Genomic DNA, 26,196 nt, shown 5'->3' with positions numbered 1-26,196 from the left:
CATATAGCCATGTATGAGGGCACAAGTTAAAGCAGGCGACAGCTGGCGCCAGCGAGGCGACAGCTAGACAAGCGGGAGAAAGGAGAAAGGAGAAAGGGGGAAAGTAGGGATTCCAGGACATTGCCAGGACAGCCATTGCTGCTTTATGTCAGCGGCGATTTCTCTGTGTTTGTTTAATGGATATCTCTCTCTCCCCAGCCGACTCTCAGTCTTTTTGTGGATGTGTGCAAACATCTATGCACAGAGAGGAATTTATTGTTTAGAGGTTTATCTAGTTTTTAGCAAAGGTTATTAACAAATAGTGTTCTAGAGTCCATAGTAATAGGTTTAACAATAAAAATGGTAAGATAACAACAATCATGAAATTTTAGGCTGCCTTTGATAATATATCTTAACCATTAATTTATATATTTGGCTTTAAGAAAATTGATCCTAAGGATATTATTATACTGGTTAAAGTAATGCTATATTTAAATATCATACGTAAAGAAAGTAGACATTCCAGCTTTCATAATTAAAATAAGAGGTATGTACTTTTATTGGAATTTATATTAATATTAGTTTTTATATTTCTGATGATATAAGTCTTATAACTATCACATTTAATAGTTTACCATATCTTAGAAAATCATCTAAAATTCCACAAATGGAATTAGTTCTTTGCTACTCCTTAAATAAACACCCATAATACAAATACTTCACATATCACAATATCTTTCTCAGGATCTATGTATTATGTCCATCTTTCTTATTCTTTCAGTGCAAACATTTGAATATGTATGTTTGTGTTTGCTGCAGCCAACAAAATGCTTGACAGAGTCTGCCAATTTCTGGCTCCCTCGTCGCCTCGAACTACTCAACTACGATACGCATACGCACCGTTGCCCAATTCCGATTTCATTTGCAATTTAAGTCTGCCCGATGATTAATATCCAGCCCATTCCATACCATCTCATCCCGTTCCGTTTCGATCCTGTCATAGGCACTGCACTTTACTTCCAAAGTCCCCGACCTCTCTCTATGGTTGGCTTTAATAAATGTGCTGGAGACATAGAAATCTCTAGAGCAAACATTTCTTGGCAGCCTCATTTCGTATGGAGAGAGAAAAATCGAGATTTGGAGCGCTAGCAAGGGGCGGTGAAGTAAAGAAATTTTCGGGGGTTCTTGGCAGGGCATCGGATTCGAAATCAGAATCATAGCCTTAGCATTGTCTGGATCTGGTTTCGCCACTGTCATTAGGGAGGGGGGATAATACTAATATCAGAGAAGCACCATTCCACTGCCATTTCCATTCCATTTCCATTCCATCTGGGGATCCATTTCAACTGCAACATTGTCGCATGTCATCGCCACAGAATAAACGACAGCGGACCGCCCCGAAAGTTGCCCCCCTCAAACAATTCAGATATATTTTGATTTGTGGATTTGTATTGCTTTTCAATTCTATTCCTCTTCGGCTTGACTCCATCCATTTTTTTTTGGCTGCAATGCGACGAGGAAAATAATGGAAAAATCCAACGATGGCGAATGAGCAAACATTTGTTAACGAACGATGTCTGGACGATCTTAGCGCATAATTCGGTTTGATAAATGATAAGTATACCAGTCATCTTGATAAAACTGCATTTGAAGCGTAATAATTGAATTATTTGTAAATACCATGGTAATATTAATGTGGTTTTTGCCGATCATAAATCAAAGAAATGCATTTATTAATTATAAATACGATAAGTTCAAGCATCAAAGGTTAAATATTTTATAATAATATTATTATTAAAGCATAATATTATTAGGTATAATTCGGTTTGATAAATGAAAAGGCAACAGACTTCTTGATAAAACTGCATTGGAAGTGTAATAATTGAATTATACATGGTTAAATACCATGGTAATATTAATGTGCTTTTTGCCGATCATAAATCAAGGGAATGCATTTATTGGTTATTGCTTTATTATTTATTATAAATACGATATGTTGAAGCATAAAAGATTAAATATTTGCCCTCACTTGACGCCACCTTACTTAAATTCCCACGCTTTATCAAAGCCATAAATATTTAAAACCAAACCGAAACGACAAAAAAAAAACCAGTCAGAAATCCATGTTCATCATAAAATGCATTCCATGTTTGCACATCAATATGGATGGGTTAAAATGCGATTCCCAGCTGCAGAATTGCACTTTGCATGCCGGGGCACGTAGAAGGGACGTGGCCACGCCCACTTGTGGCCCCTTTTTGGCATTTCCCACTACTATATATTTTTATTTTTCTCGCAGCATTTTCCCTGCCTTCTAGTTTTTTTCCTATGTTTTTATGCGCCTTCTGTTCTGTTTCGCTGGCTAAACAATGCAGAGTTGCATTTTTTATGGACACCACGCGGCGTATGCGTAATGTCGGCTAATGGATTGTGGGGAGGTTATCGTGTGGTAGGTTGAATGGGTTGCCAAAGGGGACTTCCCCGCTTTCGCTTTAATAGTTAAACTGTAAACTTAACGGTAATGCGGCTGTTAATACGCTTAGCCATGTCTCGCACTCATTGAGGCCGAAAATGCTGGGCCCCGCCGTTCAATCAGGCGTTAAATGCCATCCGCCGGCAGAAATTACCAGACTAGTAGTCTTTAGGAGACCGAAGACCGAAGTCCGGAGACCGGAGTTCCCTTGATCCACTCTTAGGTGTAAAAATGTTGGTTTAGTGCGCTGACGCATAATGCGAGTGAAAAGCGGAAAACCGATGATGGCTGATAAACTTTTCTACTTTTCCCACTCCCCCCCTCCTTTTTTTTCCACAATACCTTCAATGCAGTTAATCATTCTGTAAGGGGGTTTGGGAAATGGGGGTTTTTAGGGGCGGAGAAGATTGTCTGGCCAGGAAATGCACACCGTTCCGAGAGCGAGATAGATGATGGCAACTGAATTTCCCCCTTCAAGTGTTAAAAGACAGCAATTAGTTGGGCGCAAAAAAAGGGGGTTGGCCTGTGAGCAGTGGCGTGGCAAAGAGGGGGGAATAGCTTATCACTTGGCCAGCAGACAGACGGTTAAATTAAGTACCATACTTCAGCGACTAAACCTCCCCGTCTGCAACTTCTACTCAAACTTAATTAATGCTAAACTGCTTAAGAAGCGTTTTGGGGCCGGGGTTCTTGGTTGGCGAGGTATTTTGGCCAAGGAAAGTGTAAGTTACCAAGGAGTTCCAGGGGAGTACCAACTATTAAGGAAATTTACATAGTTTATGCTTTATGATTTTAAGTCCAAAATGAGCTTAGAAGTTGGTATCAGATCAAAAAACTTTTAAGCGAGATGATTTAGTCTTTAGTTTGCTTTTTCCATCTGGAAATATTCACAGCACTCACATATTTTATAAAAAAACTTAGTCTCATTTGAAATAATTTGTTAATTTTAAGTACTTTATAGAATATATTTATAGTAATAAAGTTTGCATTTATTGCTTGTGTTCGAGGTTCGATTAAGGTTTCAATAATATTTGTGAATTTAATACAATGTTAAGTATAAAAAGAAACCAAAAAAAATACCTTAAAAAAACCTAAAATTTTAGTTAACTTTAAAAATTATAAGAACATGAATATAATATAATTCAAACTTAATATAATAAAATAAAATATAAAGTTATTATATTAAATTCAATTTAAAGTTAAAGTTGTCTAAAATTGCCTAACTTTAAAAATAATAATATCATGATATTTAAATTTTATATACTATAATATAATATAATATAATATAATATAATATAATATAATGTAATATAATATAATATAATATAATATAATGTAATATAAAACAAAACAAATATATTTACAATTAAGCTAAAAAGTATCTCATCATTAAAAATAATGAAATCATGAATTGAGGAATATTTCCAATTTATTGTTAAACGATTGTGGATATTTCATAAGTTTCTTGAAACCCACAATAACACAGGTATCGACCCTCGCTAGTTTTATTATCATCCACTTCAATTATCTTCCCCGATGCGTTGACCTTGCCCCCTGCCCCATCGAAACCCCCCTTTGAACCCCTTTAAACCACTCCATTCCTTCAGCAGACAGTGTCAAAATAAAGTTGCGACTCAAACGCGTTTGGGATAATTGCAAATTGTTATTGCTTTCCTGTTGTTACGCATTGTTGAGCCACTTGGCTTCCTTTGCCCCAGCCCTCCAGTCTGTCAATTGTGTCGGGGGGTTGAGGGGTCAGGGGTCAGGGGTCAGGGCTGTTGTCTGGGTGTTCCGATTGCTGGCATCACGCACACGCATAGCACGCACAAAATGTCTATAAAATTAATATCAATTCGGTTAGCAGTAGCCCAAAACCCAAAACTTTGATTGAGGAAATTCAAGTAGGGATTGTGATTCGGATTGATATGTTCAAGTGAGTTATTGTCGAGGAATTTATCATATTATATGAATATTTTCTGAATTATTCACATCCACGTTCTCCTTTGATGAATGCCCAGGGAGTTGAATAAACTTTCGATTGTCTTGAGCTTGATTTATGATTCCCATCGATTGGCAGATATGCAAATCATTTTCGGGTGGGGGTGTCAATTTGAAATTATACCATTGATTGGGAAAAGTTAACTCCCAAAGGTGCTCGCTTTGATGTTCTCGATAATTACCCAGCGAATCTGGACCAATTTGCGGTTAGTTGGCTCATTATAATCAACACTTTTCCTCACTTATCTCAAATTCCCATCTTATGATAATTGCCCGTCTCCCTCTTTCTCCAATTCTCAGCTTCTCAGTCTCCCTAGAAAATCCCTCTTTCACCCCCTTAATTCACCAACGATTAACGATGCGTGCGCAATTATCTCGATAAATATGATGAAACAAAATACAGCAAAAAAACAGCTTTCGCAAAATGCAATTAGAGCAGAACACTCACGAATTCCGACGTGGAAAGCTCCAGCAGATATTTTCTTAAAGAGTTCTCTTCATTTTGTTCACGACATCGCGCATTAATTGCGCATACGCCCCGTTAAATGCTTCTCCACAAATCGAAGGCAACAAAATGCTCTAAGACTCAATTGATTGATGGTTTGTCACGGGGGAGGGAGTTGGAAAATTCAGAGGGGGTGGTGGGAAAATGGGGGAAGCTGTTTTCCCATGGGGAAGGGGCATAAGAGTTGGGGTGGCGCCACCTAGCGCCATTTGCCAGTCTGCACGTGTCGCACGTTTTGTTTCACAGCTTCACTGTGAGAAAAACTATGATTCTTGCAATAAAAAATCATTAAAAAATATTTCTAAGATTCTAAGAAAATTCATTGACCCTAAAATGATATAAAGGTAACTTTAAGTACAAAACAAAAAGCATAAAAAGAATATATTATTAGAATAAATAATTCTATATTTAACTTTCTAAGTAAAATAAGGCATTTTTCAATTATGGAAAGGATTATATTGTATTTAAAGCGTATATAATCAATTTGAAATTTTTTTAAGGTATGTTTTCTGTTTTGTTTTTTATTTTTCCAGTATCCCAGCTCCTATAAATTTTTTTTTTAATTTTCCAATACCTTTGACGGGGCAAACACTCAACCTTTGTATGCTTTTTTCCCCCTGTCATGGAAATATTGGCTTTTTGTATGTCACCTAAGTGAAGTCCTCATAGACAACGACAAAATGGCTTAACTAAAAACAACAAAAACAAATAAATGAAACAGGAAAAGCGTTGAAGCAGCCGTGAAATTTTTGTGTCAGCAGTCAGGGAAAAAGTGGGCGTGGCAGCCGGCTGTGACCACCCACGCAAAAACAGCAATTTGCCAGTGGTTATATACATATTAATGTCTGCATACATACGCAAATACATAAACATACAGCCCGTCAACACATTATGCCTTCATTTATACTTTATGATGAGTAAATATTGTTATTAAAACGAAAAATTGCGCGTTGTCTGAGCGATAAAACAACGCCCCTTCCCCAAAAGCCCGCCCTCTGACCTTCGTCTGTGACACGAACAAGGCTGTTAGTCAGCATTTGGTTTATTGGTTTTGTCTCTTTCAGCCAAGTTAAGTTGGAAGTGAAAGAGGGCTTCTTGGGCGGGCCCTAAATTAATGTCTTGGCCGTATCAGGTGCATAATGTATCAGGTGGTTGGCGGGGTTAATGGCGCGTATTTTCGGTTTAGTTACGAGATTTATACCGATTAGTGGTGGTTTTTAGGAGGTGGGGCAAGCAAAAAGGTTAGAGCTATTAAGCCAGGGAATTTTGAAACAATTAAAGACCATTTAAGGGATTTACTGGGTAGTACATTGAGTTGGAAATTAATAGCTTTAAATTTTCCTAATTAAATAGGTATTTAAATATATAAAATGTATTACTAGTTTGAAACTAATTAGAAATAGAAGGATTTATTTGATAAAACACTTAGTCGGGAAATGATGGTCTTAAACTAAAGAAGAATTTAAATATTTTAAGTATACTTAAAATTTGGAACTGATTGCAAATAAAAGAATTAATTTAATAAAACATTTAGATAGTTAATATTATTTATTTAAGAAGAATTTAAACATTTTAAGTATACTTATAATTTGAAACTAATTTCAGGAAAGGTAATTTGTTTTTATTAATACAAAATCACCTAAATATAATTCTAAATCTATGTAGGTAGCACTTTTAATGATTTAATATTTTAGTTTTGGAAACAAAAGTTTTCTGTTAAAAATATAATCGGATTTGATAAATGCATCTGAGTCAGCCAGAAAGCCAATATACATTTATGTATATTTTTTAATTGGCTCGGTGAAATCAAACCAACTTGTTAAACCTACAAATAAATCCTGAAATATGCCACAATCCTTTAAGCGAATCGGAAAGTTTCGCCAACTTTTATTTCCCAACTGCCTGCTTTTCAATTTGGCCCCCCGCTGGCCAACAATTATGGCTCCACTTAATCAGCATGTTTAATTATTTCGGGAAGCACCAAGCACCCCCTTCCGGCGGTTCTAGCCACAATCGTTAACACTTTCAATTTGTTGCACTTTCGGCCAGATCCGCACTTCAATTTCACCCGCTGGGCTTTCGTTTTGTTTCGATTTTCGCCATTCGGCACTCGCCGTTCGCTTTTCGCATTACCATAAATGCATGCAGGGCTCCTGGCTGTTTTTACTTCTTCTTCTTTTGGGCCACCCACCATTCACCCCGAGCAATTAACAATTAGTAGGGACTGTATTCCAGCACACCAGCCCACCTACTCCCCCATCGCATAAGCCCCAATTCAATTAACTTGCCCACTTAAGCCAAAAAAAGAAAGGGAATGGGAAAAGCAGTATTTTCGTTGTTCTGTCCAGGGCATATGCATGGGGAAAAAGTCCTTCAAAAATACCTAAAAATTTGGAAACATTAAAACATTAGGTATTTCTGAAGATATAATAAAAAAGTTTCAGTGTACGAAATGTTTTTTTAAAGAAATAGATTTTACCCATGCTTGAAAATCTACAAACATATAAGTTAATGTTTCAGATTTTATAAATGGTTTATATTTGGTATAAACAAGGTTCCCATACTTCTTTTACAAAGAAGATTTTATAAAAAAAGTATCTATATAAAAAATTTAAAATGTAGTTTGTTCAATGTAAGATACTTTATACTTATGGCAACAAATCATGAGTTATTTGTACGATATTATAGATGAATAGCTTCTGAATTATTTATTGTAATTATTATAAAATTTTAAATATTATAAGCTTTACTGACATGCATAAAGTTTATAACATTTAAAAAAAGTAACATTTAAAAAATTGTTTTTAACTTCTTAAGATTTTATTTTGGAATGGAATTTTTTTTTTATGGAACCAAGTCTGAAAAAATATTAGTAAATATTTTCAACTTTCAATTGCCCAAGAATTTGGCTATGAAACCTTTGAAAAAACAAAAAAAAACATTTAGAATTTTAAATGTAAATTTTTCAGTGTAAGAATCTGTTACTGTTGGAGAGTTCGCCAATTCCGTTCTGCTCTTTTATTTCGTCACTCCTGGTTCTCTCTTTCTTCCCCCACCACACACCCCCTCACCCCCACCACCCATCAGAGTAATTCTTCTTCTGCCCGCTACAATGGCATTGACATTAAGAAATGCTAACCCGCAATTTGCAATTTGCCAGCGAGCGGGTAGGAAAAAAAACAAAAATTAAATATTACTGGGTGGAGAACCCGAAGTGGAAGAGAAGAAACAATAATAATAACAAGCCAAGGCGAAACAAAACGAGAAAAAGGCGAAGAAAGCGAAATCAGCGTGTGGCGCATGAAGCTCATTAAAACACGAAATGGAAGACGAATGACCAAAGCCAAGGGAAGGGGAAAAGTAACAATCAGGCAAAAGGGGGCCAAAGTGGGTGGCCAGAAATTAGTGCAAGAGTAGTACACTTGACCAAAAATAATTCCATCAAAAGCCATATAATAATAAAAGCCAATAATATGATTTGAAGCTGTGAAAATCTAAGCATCTAAATCTAAAAAAATATATATTTTGTAATAAAAAAGGTTTAAAAAACCATAAATGTCATGGGTGATTTAAAACTACATAAAAAACTTAGTATTTAAGCCAACTTTTTCTGTATATTTTTTAGGGATATCACTGAATATCTAGAATATTTATTTATTATCTAAACAAGATGTTTTTAAATATCCCATGAATATTTTTTTATTATCTTACAAAGATATGCCTAGAATGTTTTTATACTTTCTTAAGAATATCTCTAAATATCCCTAGCATATTTATTTATTATCTTCTTATTATCTCTTAAAATCTCTGGAATATTTATTTACTTTCTTAGGAAGAATATCCCTGGAATATTTTATTACCATCCTAACTATATATCTTATTTTATACCCTTTTTCTAAGTATATTAGGTGAACTCAAAAGAATGACATAAAAAAGAAGTATTACAACATAGTTCTTAGGAAATATTTATTTATTATCTTAACAAATTATTCTATTTAAATACTTTTTTCTAAGTATAATTAAGTGAACCGAAAGAAACTGGCGGAACGAAAACAAATGAAATCAAATTTAAAGCGTGCGTAATTAACTTTCCCCCGCTGACTCGACTTCCCAGAATGGGGGCGGTAACTTAGGCAGGGGGCGTGGTCATCTACGGAGCTATAGGTTAACCGTTGTTTGCTTACTTCCTTTCTCTTTGGTCTTTGTTTGCTTTGTTTTAACCCGTTGTTTTGTTAAGATATTTAAGCGGAGAAAGAGTTACAGGATTTCCGAGAAGAGTAATTGTTATATAAGATTCATTAGCAACGGGAATGGCGGGATTTACACTAATTGTTTTTAATTCATTTTCGGAATAATTTGGTTAGTGAAGATATTACTTTCTGGTTAAAGTTAATTCGTAAGATGAAGATACATTGAAAAGGGGACTCCCAAATCTGTTAAAGTATCTGCATTTTTGAGCTCGACAACCTTTGTTTATCGTGTAAATTAACCCCTCTTCAGATGATAAATATTTGTTTGCCCACGGATAAGTAATTGTTGCTTCTAGCGGACAATAATACGTTTTCATTCCCCAGTTTATTCGAGCGTATTTAAGACCACGACTTTTGCCTTTTGGCGGCACTTAAATTTCAATTCACTGTTGTTCTTGACTTTTACGGCTTTGGTTTGTATCGCTGGATTTTGTGGACTTTGCCAGCTGGCCATTTTGCCATTTTGGCCAAAGCTAAGGCCAAAGCCGATGCCGTTTTGCCTGAATAATTAATTTTATTTATGCCGCGACAAACGATGCTGCTGCGCTTTTTTCTTGAATTTGTTATTCTTTTTTTCCTTTTTTTTCCCCAGTACTCCCCTAAGCCGCAGTGATCATAAATTGTTGAGCACATGCAAAGCAAAGTGGGCGGGGCAAAAGGGGCGGTGCAATTAGTTGGCAACACGAGTGAGCCAAAACAAAAGTGAAAAGACAAAATGTGGCTAGGTTCGCTGATAGCAGAAGCAGAAAATAATTTATTTCCTTGCAGGGACAAAGAATCAAATTTACAGATGAGGGCATATATAATAAGTAGTGTTTTTCAAAATAATTTAAGTGTATACTAGAAAGTAAAATCCAGCAAATAAAATAATAATAAATGATCTTCAAAATCAGATAGCCTTTAAAAAATATATTTTCGAGCTGTGATAAGGAAACCAATTTATAGATAGATCAACATTAAGTAGAATTCTCCAAAATAATTTTAGTATGTACTAGAAAGTGTAAGGAAACAAAGGAAAATACTAAAAGGTGTTTCCCAATTTTAAAAATAATTAAAGCCAAAAAAACAAGCCCTACTACCAAATACTATTGTTTTGACCACCATTGTCCAGCCACACGCATACCAATACTAATAACGATTTACGTGCTGCGCCATTTTGGGCAACAGAAGATTTATAAGGCCGCAGCCACTAAGGATACTTCAAGGACAGAACATGGAAAAACTCCCCAGAACAACAAGAAAATTCAAACAGACTTAACTCAGACGCAGACCAATAAAACTTGGACAGGAAAAACAAAAAAAAAATGAACGGGAGACAACAGGAAAACAAATGGCAGGCGGAAAATCCGGAGAAAAGGGCCTGCGGGTGTTTGTATGTGTGTGTGACCCAGTACAGGTGTTCAAGAACACGAAAGACAGCCAGTGGTTCAACAATTTGCACCTGTCACAGTTTGAGCGCCACTGAACCGCAGCCAGATCAAATGTTTGCTCAGCTGTTGAGTTCCGGTGTCCCACCTGCCACCTCCCACCTGCCACTCCCCCTCAAAGGTGTCGCCCCGGATTTGGGTCAGTGGGATATACCCACACACACACACCTATATCCAAAATGTATCTAGACTGCCGTCTTGCGGTCATTGTTTTCTTGCCTCTCGAAAAGGTTCTCGTCAGTCGCTCGCCTCGCTGATTTGTATGCAAAGGCCTTGGGGTTCGGCCAAGAACATTAATCACAATAACCTTAATTAATCATCCTTTTTGGGACAGCAACCCTTCATGAGCGAAGAAAATTCGGGCGTAAAATACAAATTAAACACATCTAATTGAAGCTCTTGAAACCAAAGGAAAAGGAAATCTTTTCAATTTTCCGTAAGCTTTGCTTTAATTGTATTTTGTAATAGAAAATTCAGTAAAGATCACAGAAAACGATGCAAATATTTATTATATATTTATTTATTTTATATGTATATATAATAAATATTTAATATAAGACTTTTAATTTTTAATAATTAAGACAAACAAACAAAGGTATTACACAGATAGATATAAGTCTGAAAATGAGGGCTATTATTATAATATTATTAATATTTATAATATTTATAAAATATTTTAAAGATAGACATCCAAAGGTTTGTCTTATTATATCATTTATTTTCTGTAAAGCAACTCATTTCCCTACCAACATTTATTTTTATATATTTATCTTTGTAAATATTTATGTGGGCAATTATTTTTGATTGTTTACCAAAAGTTTTGTGAATTAATCTTTGTTTTCAGCTAAAACAAAAATTGTTTTCTCCCTTTTTCGTCGGCAACTTTTACGTGATTTAAGCTGAATTTATTGACAGCTTGCGAGCAATTTTAACTGCCATCCACATATGTCGCTTCAGACCCGCCCCTTTTCCTATCCTTATAACCTATCGGATCCCATCCTATCATCGAGATTCAGACAGACTAACGACGCCTGCTGTTATTTGTTGTTTCTGGAGTTGTTGTGCCTGTCAAACCGTAAATGGCGTCACTTTGACAGCCACCTAAATATATATATATGTATGTATATAAAACGCCCTTTCACCCACTGTCCATCACCGATGTCGTTCACATATCTATATGTTTATGGATTTCCATTTCTTTTATTTAACATATTTTATGAGCGCTTTATGGCAGTATTAATTTTGCCTTGTTGTTTTTGTCGTCACGCCCCTTAATGAACATTGATTGGTGGGCGAAAGATCGCATACGAATATTAAAAAAAAATAAATCACAATTGACAGAGCCAATTTTGCGGAGTTTAATCAATTTGACAGATTGCGACAGATTGATTTCATTCGAGCTTATTAAGGTTCAAAAATTATGGTACTTCATTGTATTAATTAAAAATAATTTTTGCTATCTAAGGTCTACATTTATCTTGAGTTCAAGTATCTATACCTAAAATACACCGACAAACGACCAGTAAAAATGTTGATAAAGCCATAATTCCTTTGAGTATAAAGCCATTAGTTGCGACTTTATAAACAAGTAATAATTAAATTTTTTGTCTTGAACAGCAAATTAAAAATCATTTTTACGCCAACATTTTATGGCAGGAATTTATTTGTTAATTATTTGCTGCCTTTGTGTTTTTGCAGGCGACATTCGTCAGAAATTGCCAGCTAAGTTATTTTATTATTATTTTGTTTACTTTTTCAACATGGCCTTTGATTGAATGCGTTTTTAGCGCTTTGTTTTCTGCATTCCTCATTTTATTGATTTTCTTTCGTTTTTTTAAGAAATAATAATAAAAAGATATGTATTTTTCGCTGAAATTTCAGCACTGGAAATTTGGCAAGTCTTTGGCAAACATCTCGGCACTTTTGGCTGCCAAACAAAAAATTGTTTAACAATTTTTTTCTTTGATTTTCTTTGCTTACTTTGCTTACTTTTGCATTTCATTGTGTTAATTATATGCTGGCTGTTTATAACAATTTTTTCCCATCTCTTTTCGTGACTTTTTGTTTGGTTTTGCTTATTTTTTCTCTTTCTTCATTTGCGTTCGTTGAACTCGTTGGTTTTTTTTTGTTGAAGATTCGAAGATTTTGTCTTATTATTTTTGTTTTTTGTAGTTTTTTTTTTGTTTTTTGCACGCGCATCGTTCGCCTTTGATTTTTTCGAGGGCCCGACATAAAAAAAATATGCCAAAGTTGAGCGCTCTGAAGAAATATTTTTGCTTTCATTGTGGCCGAAAATGTGAAAGTTGTCGACGAATTCGGTTATTTATCCGCTTTGCTTTCTTGTGAAGATCGGGTTGGTAAAATGCCTATTGAGACTGGAACGAATGTGGCTGGTGAACTCTTGACATACAATTGTGCTGGGGGATTATTAGGTGGAAGAAAAAATCTAGTTGATTGATTTTTGCCAAATTTGGCTTGAATTTTTTGTTGCTTTCCCAATTTGCCTAGTACATTTTATATGGTCTTTAATTTAATCCACTTTATATTCACCACGTGCTAAAGGGCCTACCTAAATTTAATTTAAATCAAAACTACTTCCAAAGCTTTAAAGCTATAACCGCAGATATGTATCCTAATATGGATTTAAGATACTATTCCTGCTTACAATTTTAATCTGATACTTGGCACACTTGACTTCTTGTTTTGATTAAATTCCGTTTGCCTTGCCTTGATCCCATTTATTGTGCTGGAAACTCTTTCCATTTGTTTGCTCTCCTCTGCTTTGCTGAATTGTTTTCCACTGAATTGTATATTTAGCTTTATACATTTTTTTATGAAATTGTTTCTGCTTATCTCTGCATCGCTTCTTTCCCCGGCTATTCTTTTTGTTATTTTTTTTTTTAATATATCTTTCTCCATTTTCATTTAATGTTTGCCTTTGCCAAGGCAATTTTCTATAGCGTGCATTTTATTTTTATTTTTTGCGCAAAGTTATGCGCGTTGTAATTGCAAAAGTGACAATATCCGCTTCGTGCTTAGCTGCAGCTAAAAAAAAATAGCATAAAAAAAATAAAAAGAAAAATTGAAAAAAATAGCAACAAAAGCGGCACGAAAAGTATGCCACAAAACGGATGCAATAAACACGCAGCCCAAAAGCCAGAGCCAAGTCATGAATGGCAAAGTGAAAATGGCAGTGCCAAAGCCGAAGCCAAATGCGCAGAAATTAGCAAAACGGAAAACGAGAAAATTCCAGCGCACAGATTTTTCACAGAAAGAAAGAGATTTTTCCAGCGGCGGAAAGATTTTAATAAAACCCAAGAAGAATGTATCCACCAGATATACACACTCTGTATCTGTATCCGCGCATAATTAGACGCTTAGCGGGTCACACAGATATTGTTATAGAAGTAGATACAGATACAGATACAATTTTATAAATTGCACTCGCCTTGTTTATAGTCATCTTTTCGCCCAATTGTATTTCTTTAAAATATTCAAAGTCACGTTGTCTTCGCCAAACGATCTCTCCTCTGCAGTTTTCCCACGAACATATTACCATCAGAATTTGAATTCGAGTCCCACACACGATGCTTTCGGGGGCCATAAAAAGCGTTCAAGATTTTTGGCCATATTCAACTCTTGCTGATGGATATTTTCGCAATTGACCTTGGGCTTGGTTTAAATGGGTTTTTGTTTCGGTACTTTGCCTTGTGGATTTGCAAACTACGGATACAAAGATACAATAAATCTGTCTCAATAAGCACTTGGTTAATGGTTTTATTTGGCGTTTGTTTCTTGGGAAATCTTTTTGTGCAAAATTAAGTTATTTAAATTTAAGCAATAAATTGTTAGTAGGGATTTTCCGTCTTATTTGTTCATTGATATTCAAATTGTTATTTGGAAAGTCATGGCATTGGATTTACCTTTGTTAATTAAATGCTTTAAAATATTTGGTATATTATAAAACTTCCCAACTTCATAAGTTTTCCATTACTAACCAATTTAATTAACTTTAATTTAATAGTTATCATCACCATATGTCCCGTGAAATACCTTATGCGATAACAAGTTAAGCTCTCAAATTCTATGAGCACTTCCAACAAAGGAATTCCTTTTATCTGCGCAACTTTTCGTATAAAACTCACTGGCTGATCTCATTCAGAGATAGCCCCCGCACCATCAAAACTAACTATCAAACTATCCGTAGAACGCAGTTACAGTTTTTAGCAAGTATTTCAAGTTTTTTTTTTTGCTGGGCAAAATGTGGAGCAGAGTGCATTAGTCAGCCGGTCTTTTGTTTTGCATTTAGTCGAGTGGCGATGTGTGGGCGTAATCTCGAGGCATTGTCACTCAATGCCTCACTTAACGGCACTTAACGGGCCAAATGCTCACAAAACACGAGCATAACGAAATTTGAACTGCATCCGTAAGATACGCGCTGCACAAAAGGCACACAGCTACAGCTACAGATGCAGATACAGATACATTCCCAGATGCTTTGCTCGCAAGTGACTGCCGTCAATTATAACATTTGTGACAGTTAAAACTTTCAAATAAACCCACACACATAGGACGAATTTGCGAATTTGCTTATCGTACTGCCGGCAGCGTGCAAAAATTCGTATACGTTCACCAAAACAAGAAAAATAAAAGATATTTTACAGCAAAATGTATGAGAGATACTAGAAGTTTTAAATACCCTTTAAAATAAATATTTTGAAATGTTTATTTTCTTTAACTAAAAAAAGTCTAGATTTATTTTTAGTATTCTTTATATAAATATTTCCTTATCCAATCAATTATTTTTTTCTAATTTATATATACATACACATTTATTCTCCGAGTCATAGCAAATTTGATTTTATATGGAAAGGCTTATTACAGTTTATTTTAATTTTGTTTGTGGATGTATTTATGGACTGTTTAAATAGTCATTTAATCATTTACTTAATCGTAAATTAAAATTCGCTAAAAGTTCTTTTAAATTATTTTAGTTATTTTGTACAAAGATCTTCTGCCTCGAAAAACCTCAAGCCAATCTAGAAAAGTACTTGGTGCCCAACGAGTACAATATTCTGGCCGAAAAGCGTAACAAACTGAGTACGAAATTCTGTCCTCACTTTGCATCAGCCAAAAGCACTGGCAACTGAAAAATAAAGCGGCCAAGAAGAAGTTGAAAAACCCGCCATGGCCATTAGACGACTTCGAGTGGCAGCCAAGCGGCAACGAGTGACCCAAATACTTTGGCTTCAGCTTCAGCTTCTACTTCACAGATACACTTGCAGACACAGATACACAGATACAGGCTTGAGGCTTTGGATAAAAAGCACGGCTTGAGACACAGATACAGATACAAGTGCAGAATGCAACTTCGGGTAACGGTAAATGGCAAAACTGCGTCGGCTGCCAATGCAGTTAACCGCATTTCGCAGGCGTGTATCTAATAGATACATTTCGCATGCCGTGACTGCCACGCCCCCTACCTCTTGCCCACTTTACTTTTCGCATGCAGGCACGCACACATGACATTCTTTTCGCTTCGACTACGAAAATTTCACAAATTTTCAGAGCTGCAAACTATTTTTTCGAGCATTTTTTAAGCAGCCTTTTCCTTTATTTTTTTGTTTGTACCAACTGCAGTTGACACTTTTATGGTTTTTGTTTTGCTCTTTTTAACCGCCTGCCAGCGGCAGTTGAACTATTTTTTAATTATTTCATTAGCAGGGCGAGGTACACCAAAACCAAACCAAAAAAAACGAAAAAAAGGGGAAAAGGAAAAGTCTGCCTCAGACATGTTGACATAAATATATATGGCAGCCACTTTTGCAGGTCTTTGAACTTGAATTTAATTATGAAACTTAAGTTGGTCAGCAAAATATAAACACTGTCAAAAGTAAAAGTTGATCGGCCAGGTGAGTCACTAGAGACGTTCAAGCGAAGCTTATTTGAATAGCTAATGATAAGGTGGAATATATTAAAAGGTCTTAAAACTTAAGCACACAGCTGGGATAATTTAATTATTGGGGTGGCTTCCTGTTTGCAACTTTTCGCACGTACTAAAAATTTTAGCTATATAAATCATCTCCTATTAGTTTAGCTAATCAGGTTTAATTTCCGTTCTGAATTTTAAGCTATCTTTAATATAATGCATTTATATTTTTCTTATTAACATGACTCACAAAATGAAATTCCCATTTTTAATAAAGGTTTATTCAATTTCTTTTTAAAATATTTATTGTTGCAGAATTTTTTGATTGCTTCAAATGAATTCCCAGAACCTGTTAAAACGCGATTAGAAACCAAACCGGACATACTAAGAACCAAAAGAATTTTGGATTTGCCATAGAAATCGACATCTTCGATTGTATGAATCATCGCTCTTGATTTATGGTGTCTTATGAATACGATCCACTGATGTGGTTTTTTGCGATTCTACAGAGGTTTCTTTTGAGAGCAGTCTTCACGGGAATTCTACACATTGTCGTCACACGTTTGGCGATAAGGTATATATATGTATATTCTGCCCCGATCCACCGATTTATGAATGAACAAGGGGAGAACTAACAGAATGAGTGGGGCAAAACAAACGAAAGCCGAGTAAACATCGAAGCGAACGTAAATTGAGGATGTGAGTCACTCGCTGAGGGGCAGCCACATTTAAGTGAATTATATTGGGCGCATCTGCCGCTTCGCTTTTAATTTGCATCTTGAAGATACAGCACTTGGCCGCAGATGCCGCTAAAGATACAAATACGCAGCCACACAAACAAACTGGTAGAAAAACAAATACTATACTGTAAATTTGCATTTGCCCTGCACATTTCTGTTGTTTCACCTTTGTTGATAAGAAATTAGTTGGACAAACAAAATGCCACGGGGGAAAATTTATCAGCTTAAAGTGCAGCCAAATCTCCAGGCAATTTTGGTCTTGCAATTTGCATAAATCATAATCAAGTTTGTAGGCTCATCAAATATGCAGAATTATTAATATGCTGCAGTGGCTCAAAGGGCTCTTAAGTGAATTTAATTAAGTTGGGGAATTTAATTGACAAATTTATGGAATATTTTATATGAACCAAGTAGAGGTAATTAAAGTTAAGGGAGGTAAAGAAATTATTGAAGGCATTTATTGAATATCTAATATCAATAATTTAATTTTCGTAAATATTTCAAACATTAAATGATGACATATTTGTTTAGTAATATATTTCTTAACCTTAGGCGTCTGCTTTTTTCATTAACCTATCCACCTTTTGTTTGTTTCGTCTACAATTGCCAGTCAAGTCAAAAAGAAAATTTCATAATTAGCGTTAATTGCTGCTTAGTTGTGCAAATAGAACACAGGCCGAAAGAGAAAGTGGGCGGGAAAAGCGCGGGTGAATGCAGAAATGTGAAGGGGATTTCCCCCCTTTCTCCCTCCCTCCCTTTTTTTGTTACTCATCAAAGGCAAATTGCAAAAAGAGCAGGAGAAAAGTGAACAGCTCGTGGTGGAGCAGGGAAAACCTCAAGTGACCGCCATTCCAGTCTCTCGCTTTTCCACCTCTTTTTTTCCCACCGCTCCGCTGGGGGCAAAAACTTGAAGTTAATGTGGAAAAGTGAATGGCAACCTGGGCCAACCGTTGGATAATTTGTGGCAAGTGCTGCACCGCCACTCCCACTTTTACGCCCCAAATAAGTGAGTCAAACACGCGCACACACCCAATAAAAATGCCAAAGAGTGGGGCGGACCTCCCCTCAACAATGCAAAAACAAAAAAACAACAGAAATCAGACCAACAAGAGCAAATATAATAACAAATATCAATTGAAATTTACTCGGAAAAAATAAAAGCTGCAAAGCAACCAACGAGGAGAAACGCAAAATGAAAAAGATATCGCATAACGATTCGCTGAATTTCAGTTGGGTTTTAATCAGATTTTCTGGGTTCGCTGACACGAATCAGCAGTGCTGGAAATAACATAAAAAAGTTTAAAAAATATATAGATTGGCATCAAATTTGGTAGCCCTAAAAAAAAATGGAAAAAATTAATACAATACAATAGTCTTAAATTATAAACCAATAAACCATTAAATTAATGAATACTACTTTAGCAGAAATGTTTTAATAAATACCCATTTAAATGTTGGTAAGTATATATTTAGGGTTATTAAATTTATTATTAAAAGGTTTATAAGTAAATCCAACTGCCATGTTTACAAACTCAGCCTGCCTTGAAAAATATATTTATTTGTTACCATTTAAGGAGAAGCAAATATTATAAGTAAACAAATTTTAAACCCTAAAATATTAAGCCTTTTAAAACTTTTAATGCAAACAAAGACTTAATAATTTTGTATTGAAAGAGTGCATTATGTTCTTATTCTTATAAAAGAACAATTATATGATTTTTTGTCTTTTCCCTCCATTTAAGTTCAACAACATTCACAGAGCATTCAAGTTGTCACTTTTTTCAACATCCTAAATAATCGAAATGTCTACGCTTTGGATTTTTGTTTTATTTCTGTCTTGCTTTTGGGTGCGGCGTGTGCCGGCTTTTAATTGAATTGAATTGAGCGTGGCCAGAAGACATGTGAGTCTTGGATTCCGCTCCATCAGAGCGCTCTAGATATAGATATATCTCCATTTGGGGACTCCACGAAACTCCGACAGACCGACAATCCCCGAGGTCTGCACTTTGCATGCGACTGGGGGCGTTTGTGCCAATGGTTAGGGCGTGGACCTGCCAAAGTTGTTGACGTCGCCTGGGATCTTGGCGTTTTCAGCTTTTCGAATTGGAGAAAAGTTACTTTTGGGGCGGCAACAAGTGCCAACTACTCGAAAGATGTTTGTCAGCTCAAAGTTTGCTGAATTAGGAAAAGTTACAAATTAAAAGTTTGAGGATAGGTCTCCTTAAACCAATTCTACATACTTTAAAGTGTATTTTTTTGTTACATTTATATAAATGTATTATTATTATACCACTTAACTTAAGAGATTTTTTGGAATACAAATTTTATGTTTTAATATTTTTAGGTAACTTAACTCAAGGTTTTTGGAGGTTTTTTAATATTCCTTTTTTTATATATTTCAAACATTGGAAAGACTGAAATTCTTTCCCCTTTCATTACCCCATATTTTTTTCCTGTGCATGCAAATTTACTTGCCATATTCCTTTGGACTCATTCCACTCAATTTTATTGTATCAAATTATTTCACTGAAGTGACATCATCATCGGCAGCATCTTCAACTTGAAGGAGCAAGCATCTTCACCCTGACCTCGTAAAACTTTTGCCGCATTTTCGCACGTGGCCATAAAAAGGCAGAAAAAGGGGGAAAATGGGGGAGTGGATGGGGGCGGGTAGTGTGGAGTGGGCGTGGCCACTGCAGGATATGGGAATGCTTGCCAAGACCCCAGAGAGATGGACTTCCTGCCGGTCGTGGGGGAGAAGTCCTCGCAAGGATTGCATAACTGCCAGAGGCAAGGAAAAAAGTCCGAGACGAGGAAATAAAACTGAAACTTTTACGTCTGACCTTGTTGCACGGTCAGTTGCACACAAACAAACTCCTTTTGGAGGACTTAATTGAATTTGAAATGGAATTTGTCACTTGCACTTACACTTCAAGTCGAAACAGGGCGTATACGTGATCATCTTTGATTGTTGCTTACCTGCAAAGAAAACAAAAGAGGAAAGTTCTATTTAGTATTTTTATAAAATTATTTCCGATGCATAATAGTTAGGCAAAATATTATTATAGAAATTATTGGTATTACAAACATTTCATCACGATTTAAAGGGCTTTAAGTGTAGCGGAAAGCCCATTATTAATTCATATATATTGTTTCCATATTTTTAATTGTACAATTTATAATACTGCTCATTTTGGCTTCACGTTCATGTGGCGCTTGTTTGGGTTTTACGGAAAATGAAAACAGAAGAAAAAAGCCGCAAATATAATTGCAAACACAATAACAAGGGGATTTTCCACTGTGGAGTGTTGAATACTCTTTCAACAAAATCTTTTGATTACATTTACATTTATTTCCTAGAACAATCAACCTTAATACTCACAAAAAATATACAGGTTTTACTTAAAAAAGTTAATCACTGATTAATTTTTTGTTACAATTTCCAACATATTATTGTTCAAACACATTTGTCTGGCTTAAAAAATAATTACTCTCTTCTACGAACTGCAATTATGTACAAAACCAAATTTTTAAATAACCAAAACAAACATATTCAAAGTGGAATATTTAAAACGCATTTCAACGCCGGAAAATAAAGACAGGGGCGGAGAAAAAAGGGGTGTTCTTCCATACATGTTAAAATATTAAATTCTTTTATTTATTAATTTTTTCAAATTTTATTCAACACTGATGGATTTAAACCAGAAAATGAAAAAATAAATACTACGCAATATTGTTTTTTAATTTAATGAAATTTAATCATAAATAAATTATTGGATTTAAATTTTTAATTATATTTTGCTTTTATAAAAAATCGAAAATTTATTTTTATAATTAGTGGAAATGTCTAACTCCCTTTTTATAACTCTACGCCTCTGCCAAATTAAATTATATAAATAATATTTTTGGGAAATTGGTCTGGCCATTTCGTTTTTCGGCTAATGAGTCTGGGGATGGGCTGGCAAATTAATTGCATAATTTAGTTTTCCAGCGTTTGTGCTGCATGTTCCGCATGTGCGCCAAAAAAATATCAAAAATTTCATGAGAATCACGGGGAAAGATTTCGAATCTTCGCCGCGGCCTAGAAATCCATAAAACTCATTTGGAGAAACAGCCAAACAGTTTTGTTTTCAGCTCTTCAAGCGACACAATTTAATACGAAAACATATTTATTGTGTTTTTGGGTCCCAGCAGACAACATGTGTATTTAATGCCATGTCGTCGACTGTACATATATCAGTGTGTATGCATTATTATGACGAGCCTCGACACATTTTGCGGTTTATGAGGCAGCTGGGCGTGGCTGAGTTTTTGTGTCTTCATTTGTTTGATTTCTTTTTTTCGCGTTTTTGGTAAGTGCCAGAGACATTTTTTTGCCCGGTTTTTATGACAACACACATCAGCATATAAGCCATAAATATTACAATATTTGTCGAATAAATCCATTGCCATGGAATTCTGTTTTATCTGGTGCTTTATTAATTTAGGTTTTTTTTTATGGAAGCAAGCACTTAGTCGAACTACAACAACTTATGATGGCAAATTAATTTATTGACTGGCACGTGCGGATGGTTAAAGATAATTGCACTTAAAGTTCAGGGAAATTGTATTAACTGCCATAAAAACTGGAAAGAATTTTCTGGTTAACTTTTTTAAAGTAGCCCAAAACCATCTTATCAAAAGCCATATTTTCCGCCAGTTATGACTGTGTTAAAGTTACCCCAAAGTCCCAGGAAAATATTATCATTTCGTGAAAAAACCTTTGCCATTCAGCAGATGGCCATAATAAAAGAATACTTGGATATTTATCTGAAAACAAATTGGTTCACTTAACAAGCCCGGCCAGTTGACCTTTTAACCCTTGCCACAGCCCCGCAATTGACCCCCAGCAGAGAGCTTTAACCACCAAAATCCCCTTTCGACCACAAAAGTCACACAAATGACCAGCAAACAAAGGAGCGAGAAAAGGCTAGCGGGGAAAAAATTGTAACCGAAACTGTTGGCAATTTATTTGGCCCAGACTCTTGGCCATTCGAATGGCATCCAATCGAATGGAATCGAACCGAATTGAGGCCCATTTTTTATGGGGGGCTAGATGGTGGTAGCAGCAATTACAACAATCATAACGTGCCCCAAACAAGCAACAATAAAACGGCAAGGAAAATTTTTATGGCGAGTACAACAAACGATATCGAAATCAATATAAATCTGCAGACACAGATACGACACGGTTGGGATTCAGACACAGATAGGAATGTGTGGGTCAGCACTTTAAGGCGGTGAAAGGTGCAGGTTTCTGTTTATTATTATCAGATTGTGGGAACTGAATTGCATATGAAAAACGTTAACAAGTTAAATATTTATTTTCTTAATTTGCTGAGTTCTTATGAAAAAATATAAAGCCAAATTATTAGTATTTACAATTTTCTTATAATACTTTTTCATGATACTTGACAAAACATCTGAAATAATATCAAAGAATATACATTTATAAGTTATCTTTAAATATCATACGAATACCAATGTCAAGTGCCTCAGTTATGAAACGCAGAGTTCATATTTTCAGCAAATAAAATATTTTTAATAAATGAAGCGCTCGGAAAATACAATGAAAACGATGGGGGCAACAAAAAACCATATTAAAGCAGTCTAAACAAAAAGCAAAAGGACCAAAATCAAGAGTAACAAAAAGTTAGGATCCGAAAAGGAGGACCAGATAAAAGAGGGGGTCCCGAGAAGGGGAGTCACATGAATGGCACTTAACTTGCCCGGCGATGGAAATGGCATAAGAATGGAAAATGGGTGGAAAATCTGGGAAAACCGTTTGGAGAGGGATGAAGTGGGCCTTGAGGCCAGAGAACCAGACTGAGATAGATAGAGATGGAAGCGTTACAGTTACAATTTTAATGCGCATTGCATGTGTGTCCCCTACTTCTGCCCCTGCCACGCCCCCCATTTTCAACCCACTTTGCCCCGCCCCCTTTTTGTGCCCCACCAATTGTAAGTTTCTGTTGTTTGATGCCAATTTTTTGCATTTGCTCTTCCTTGGCGTTTTTTTTTTTTTTTCGGGTGCTGTCCTGGGCGGCACCCCGATTTCCCCGCCCGATTTCCCGCCCAGCTTTCCTTTTAGCTGCATTTGCCGGTTGTTGAACCCATTTTCTAGAAGCTTTTGCCGTCCATAAGTGGCCCTGGCCAACAGCAACAACTACCAGCCGCTGAGCTGCAACAATAGCAATACAAATCAAATGAAAGCTGCGCTGCATCTGCCTCTGCAATTTTTTTCATTAGGGCAAAAGAAAAATGCGGCGATATAAATAAAAATGTATACAAAAGATACAATTTAGTGAGAAAAAAATTGTGGCAATCAAATAAATTTAAATTTAATAGGAGAGAACTATAAATAGATTTAATGTAACATATTATTAAATTCTTTACGGTTTTAAGACAAAACTGTAATCAGTTATAAATCACTTAAGGTCTGAAATAAATAAGGTTAGGAATTTATACAAAAGACAAAAAAATATACCTAGTGCGGAAAAAATTGTGTTAATAAAATATATTTAAATTAAAAACACGGAATTATAAATATATTAAATCTAACATATTATTTAATTAACAAATGATTTATTTGTAATCAATTTTAATTAAAGATATAATCTTCGATTAATTTCAACTCTGAATTAAATAAGCTTATGCTTTATCAAAAAGATCTTAAGTGATTGTATAGATATTTAAACTGTATTGGATTCATGTCGGGAATTCCCCTAATTGCCTTTTTCTTTATATCTAGTATAATCTTATCTTATCTTTTCGACGCGATTCTTTAGCACACAAGAGGCATTTCCGCGCTTTTAATGCCATCAACCAATATTTGTTCGATACTCATATTTTATAATTTTTATAAGCTTCGATGGGCGGGCGACATTAGGACACGCCCCCTCTTAAAAGTGCCGCTGTAAGGCGTAGCGCCCCTTTAACACCCACCGCCTCTGTGCGAGAGAAATGACAGCAGCAAGTCATTAAAAAGCAATTAAAAGACTTTTTTGTTGTGCGGTACACAGGCGTCTGAGGAGACACTCAATAGCCGCTGGCCATTCGCAAGGTCAACACGCACTTGGTATGTACAAAAAAGTATATATGCAAATATGTAAGTATATATATAAGCCTGTGTATATAGCCGAGGTATTGTCTGGCGTGTGTCTGGCGCGGCAGCTTCGAGGCCTGTGGCAAACAAAAACATATTACGCATACGCCACCGAAGGACACGCAAGGCAAACAAACAAGAAGAAGAAGAAGGCGGCCGCAAAACAAGGACAAGGGGGCAGGGGTGGGGGTGGTAGATTTCCCCCAGAGACCAAGATATAAGGTCGGAAAAAAATATAAAGCGGGAGATACCAAATGAGTTACTCCAGGAAAGTTACGAAAGAAAATTTCTGGAAATAACTCAGTGCATATAGAATATATCTCAAAAAGTTTTTTTAAGATATGCGTTTTAAAGATTTAACAAATATTACAATAAATATAATATAATACAAATAAATGGTAGTTGTATTTCCCTTGATCTAAAACTAAAGAAACTTTAAATCCAATGGCTAACTACAAAGTTTCAGAACCTAACTTTGGTCATAAAGAACGTACGTATATTAAAAAAATGACTTAATAAATCTTTTAAAATAATACAAATAAATTTTAAGGGTGGTTGTATTTCCCTTGATTAAGTACTAAAAATAAATAACACAAAATAATGATGTGATAAATATATTAGTATAATAAAACTAAATACATATGATTGTTGTATTTCTCTAGACTTAAAACTTAGAAAAATGGATTAAGATTCAGGAACTATCTTAGGGCATATAAAATATACTTTATAAAAGAAAAGATATGTGTGTTTTGTATTAAATCTATTTATAAATCTATAAGTTTAATCAAAATAAATACCATTGGTGGCTGTATTTTCATAGACTAAAATTTAAATACATGAAAGAATAATGTTAAAACTATTTCAATTAGTTTTTTACAAAATTTGCTCAGCTCTTAGCATCATAAATCTAAGCTGGTCTTGGACTACTACCAACTTAAAAATTACAACCATCCACCACAACTAAGCACATGAATAAGAATTCCACCCCTTTTCACTTGATAAACCAACTTAGCCACACAAAAAAAAATGGCTCATTGTCGTGAGCAAAAAAGATTTCGCGACTTTTAAATTTGCAGCTTGTTTGTTTTTTGTTTGAGGCTAACGAAACGTAGTCAGAAATTGCCAAAACGTGTTGACAGTTTTCCCTGCTCCAGCTTCTTTTCCATCTTCATCTACATTTTCCCCAAGGCACGTCCTTGAGCTAGAAAATTTATTGTCGCTTTAAGTTATTTTGTCATCCTGCATTATTTTGTTTAGTTTTCCTTCCAATTTTTTCTGCGTCGACTTATCTTTTTGTGGGTGCCTCTGCCACGCCCTGATTTCAATACGAAATTGCGCAATGTATTAAGAAAACATTTTCAAGCAATTTAAAGGCAATTTTCCCACTCTCACCCGGCTGGGGAGAAATTTATGCGAAATTGTTTTTTCTCTTTTTTATTTTCTGAATTCGATTTGGGGGATTGTTGAAGTTGGAGTGGAATTCGCTTGCTCCCAACAGTGATTATTTGGCCAATATTGCGGCTTACTGGGGCTTACATGGGCTTGGTAAAATGCGAGGGCCCAAAAGGTATATTAAAAGAAATATCTTTCAAAGAGACTTTTTACCGTTAGCCTATAAATTACGCGTTAATAGACCTGGCTTTATTGTTCTCGCAAATGTCAAATGGCCGAATTGCCAATGACTTGACTTAAATGTGGGAATTTAATTGGCTTGGCCGAGTTAAAGCCCGGCTTTATTAAATCACAATTGG

At 35.4% G+C, this 26,196-nt stretch overlaps 1 protein-coding gene across 6 annotated transcripts in view; it reads right to left on the bottom strand.

The window, feature by feature from the left end:
- Positions 1–26,196, bottom strand: part of LOC119546709 (fibronectin type-III domain-containing protein 3A) — a 143,411-nt gene that overhangs the window by 12,781 nt on the left and 104,434 nt on the right. For 4 of the 6 annotated variants that reach the window (XM_037853191.1, XM_037853190.1, XM_037853194.1 and 1 more), the window contains one exon: positions 20,230–20,280. The exons of the other annotated variants lie outside the window; for them this stretch is intronic. In XM_037853191.1, coding sequence (XP_037709119.1) covers positions 20,230–20,280 — 51 coding nt within the window. The remainder of the gene's footprint in view (positions 1–20,229; positions 20,281–26,196) is intronic. 6 annotated transcript variants of the gene reach the window in all.

The sequence above is a fragment of the Drosophila subpulchrella genome, chromosome 2L, assembly GCF_014743375.2.
Source record: "Drosophila subpulchrella strain 33 F10 #4 breed RU33 chromosome 2L, RU_Dsub_v1.1 Primary Assembly, whole genome shotgun sequence".
Lineage (NCBI taxonomy): Eukaryota > Metazoa > Arthropoda > Insecta > Diptera > Drosophilidae > Drosophila > Drosophila subpulchrella.
The sequence above is the reverse complement of the archived record's forward strand: the minus strand, read 5'-3'. Positions and strand labels throughout refer to the sequence as shown.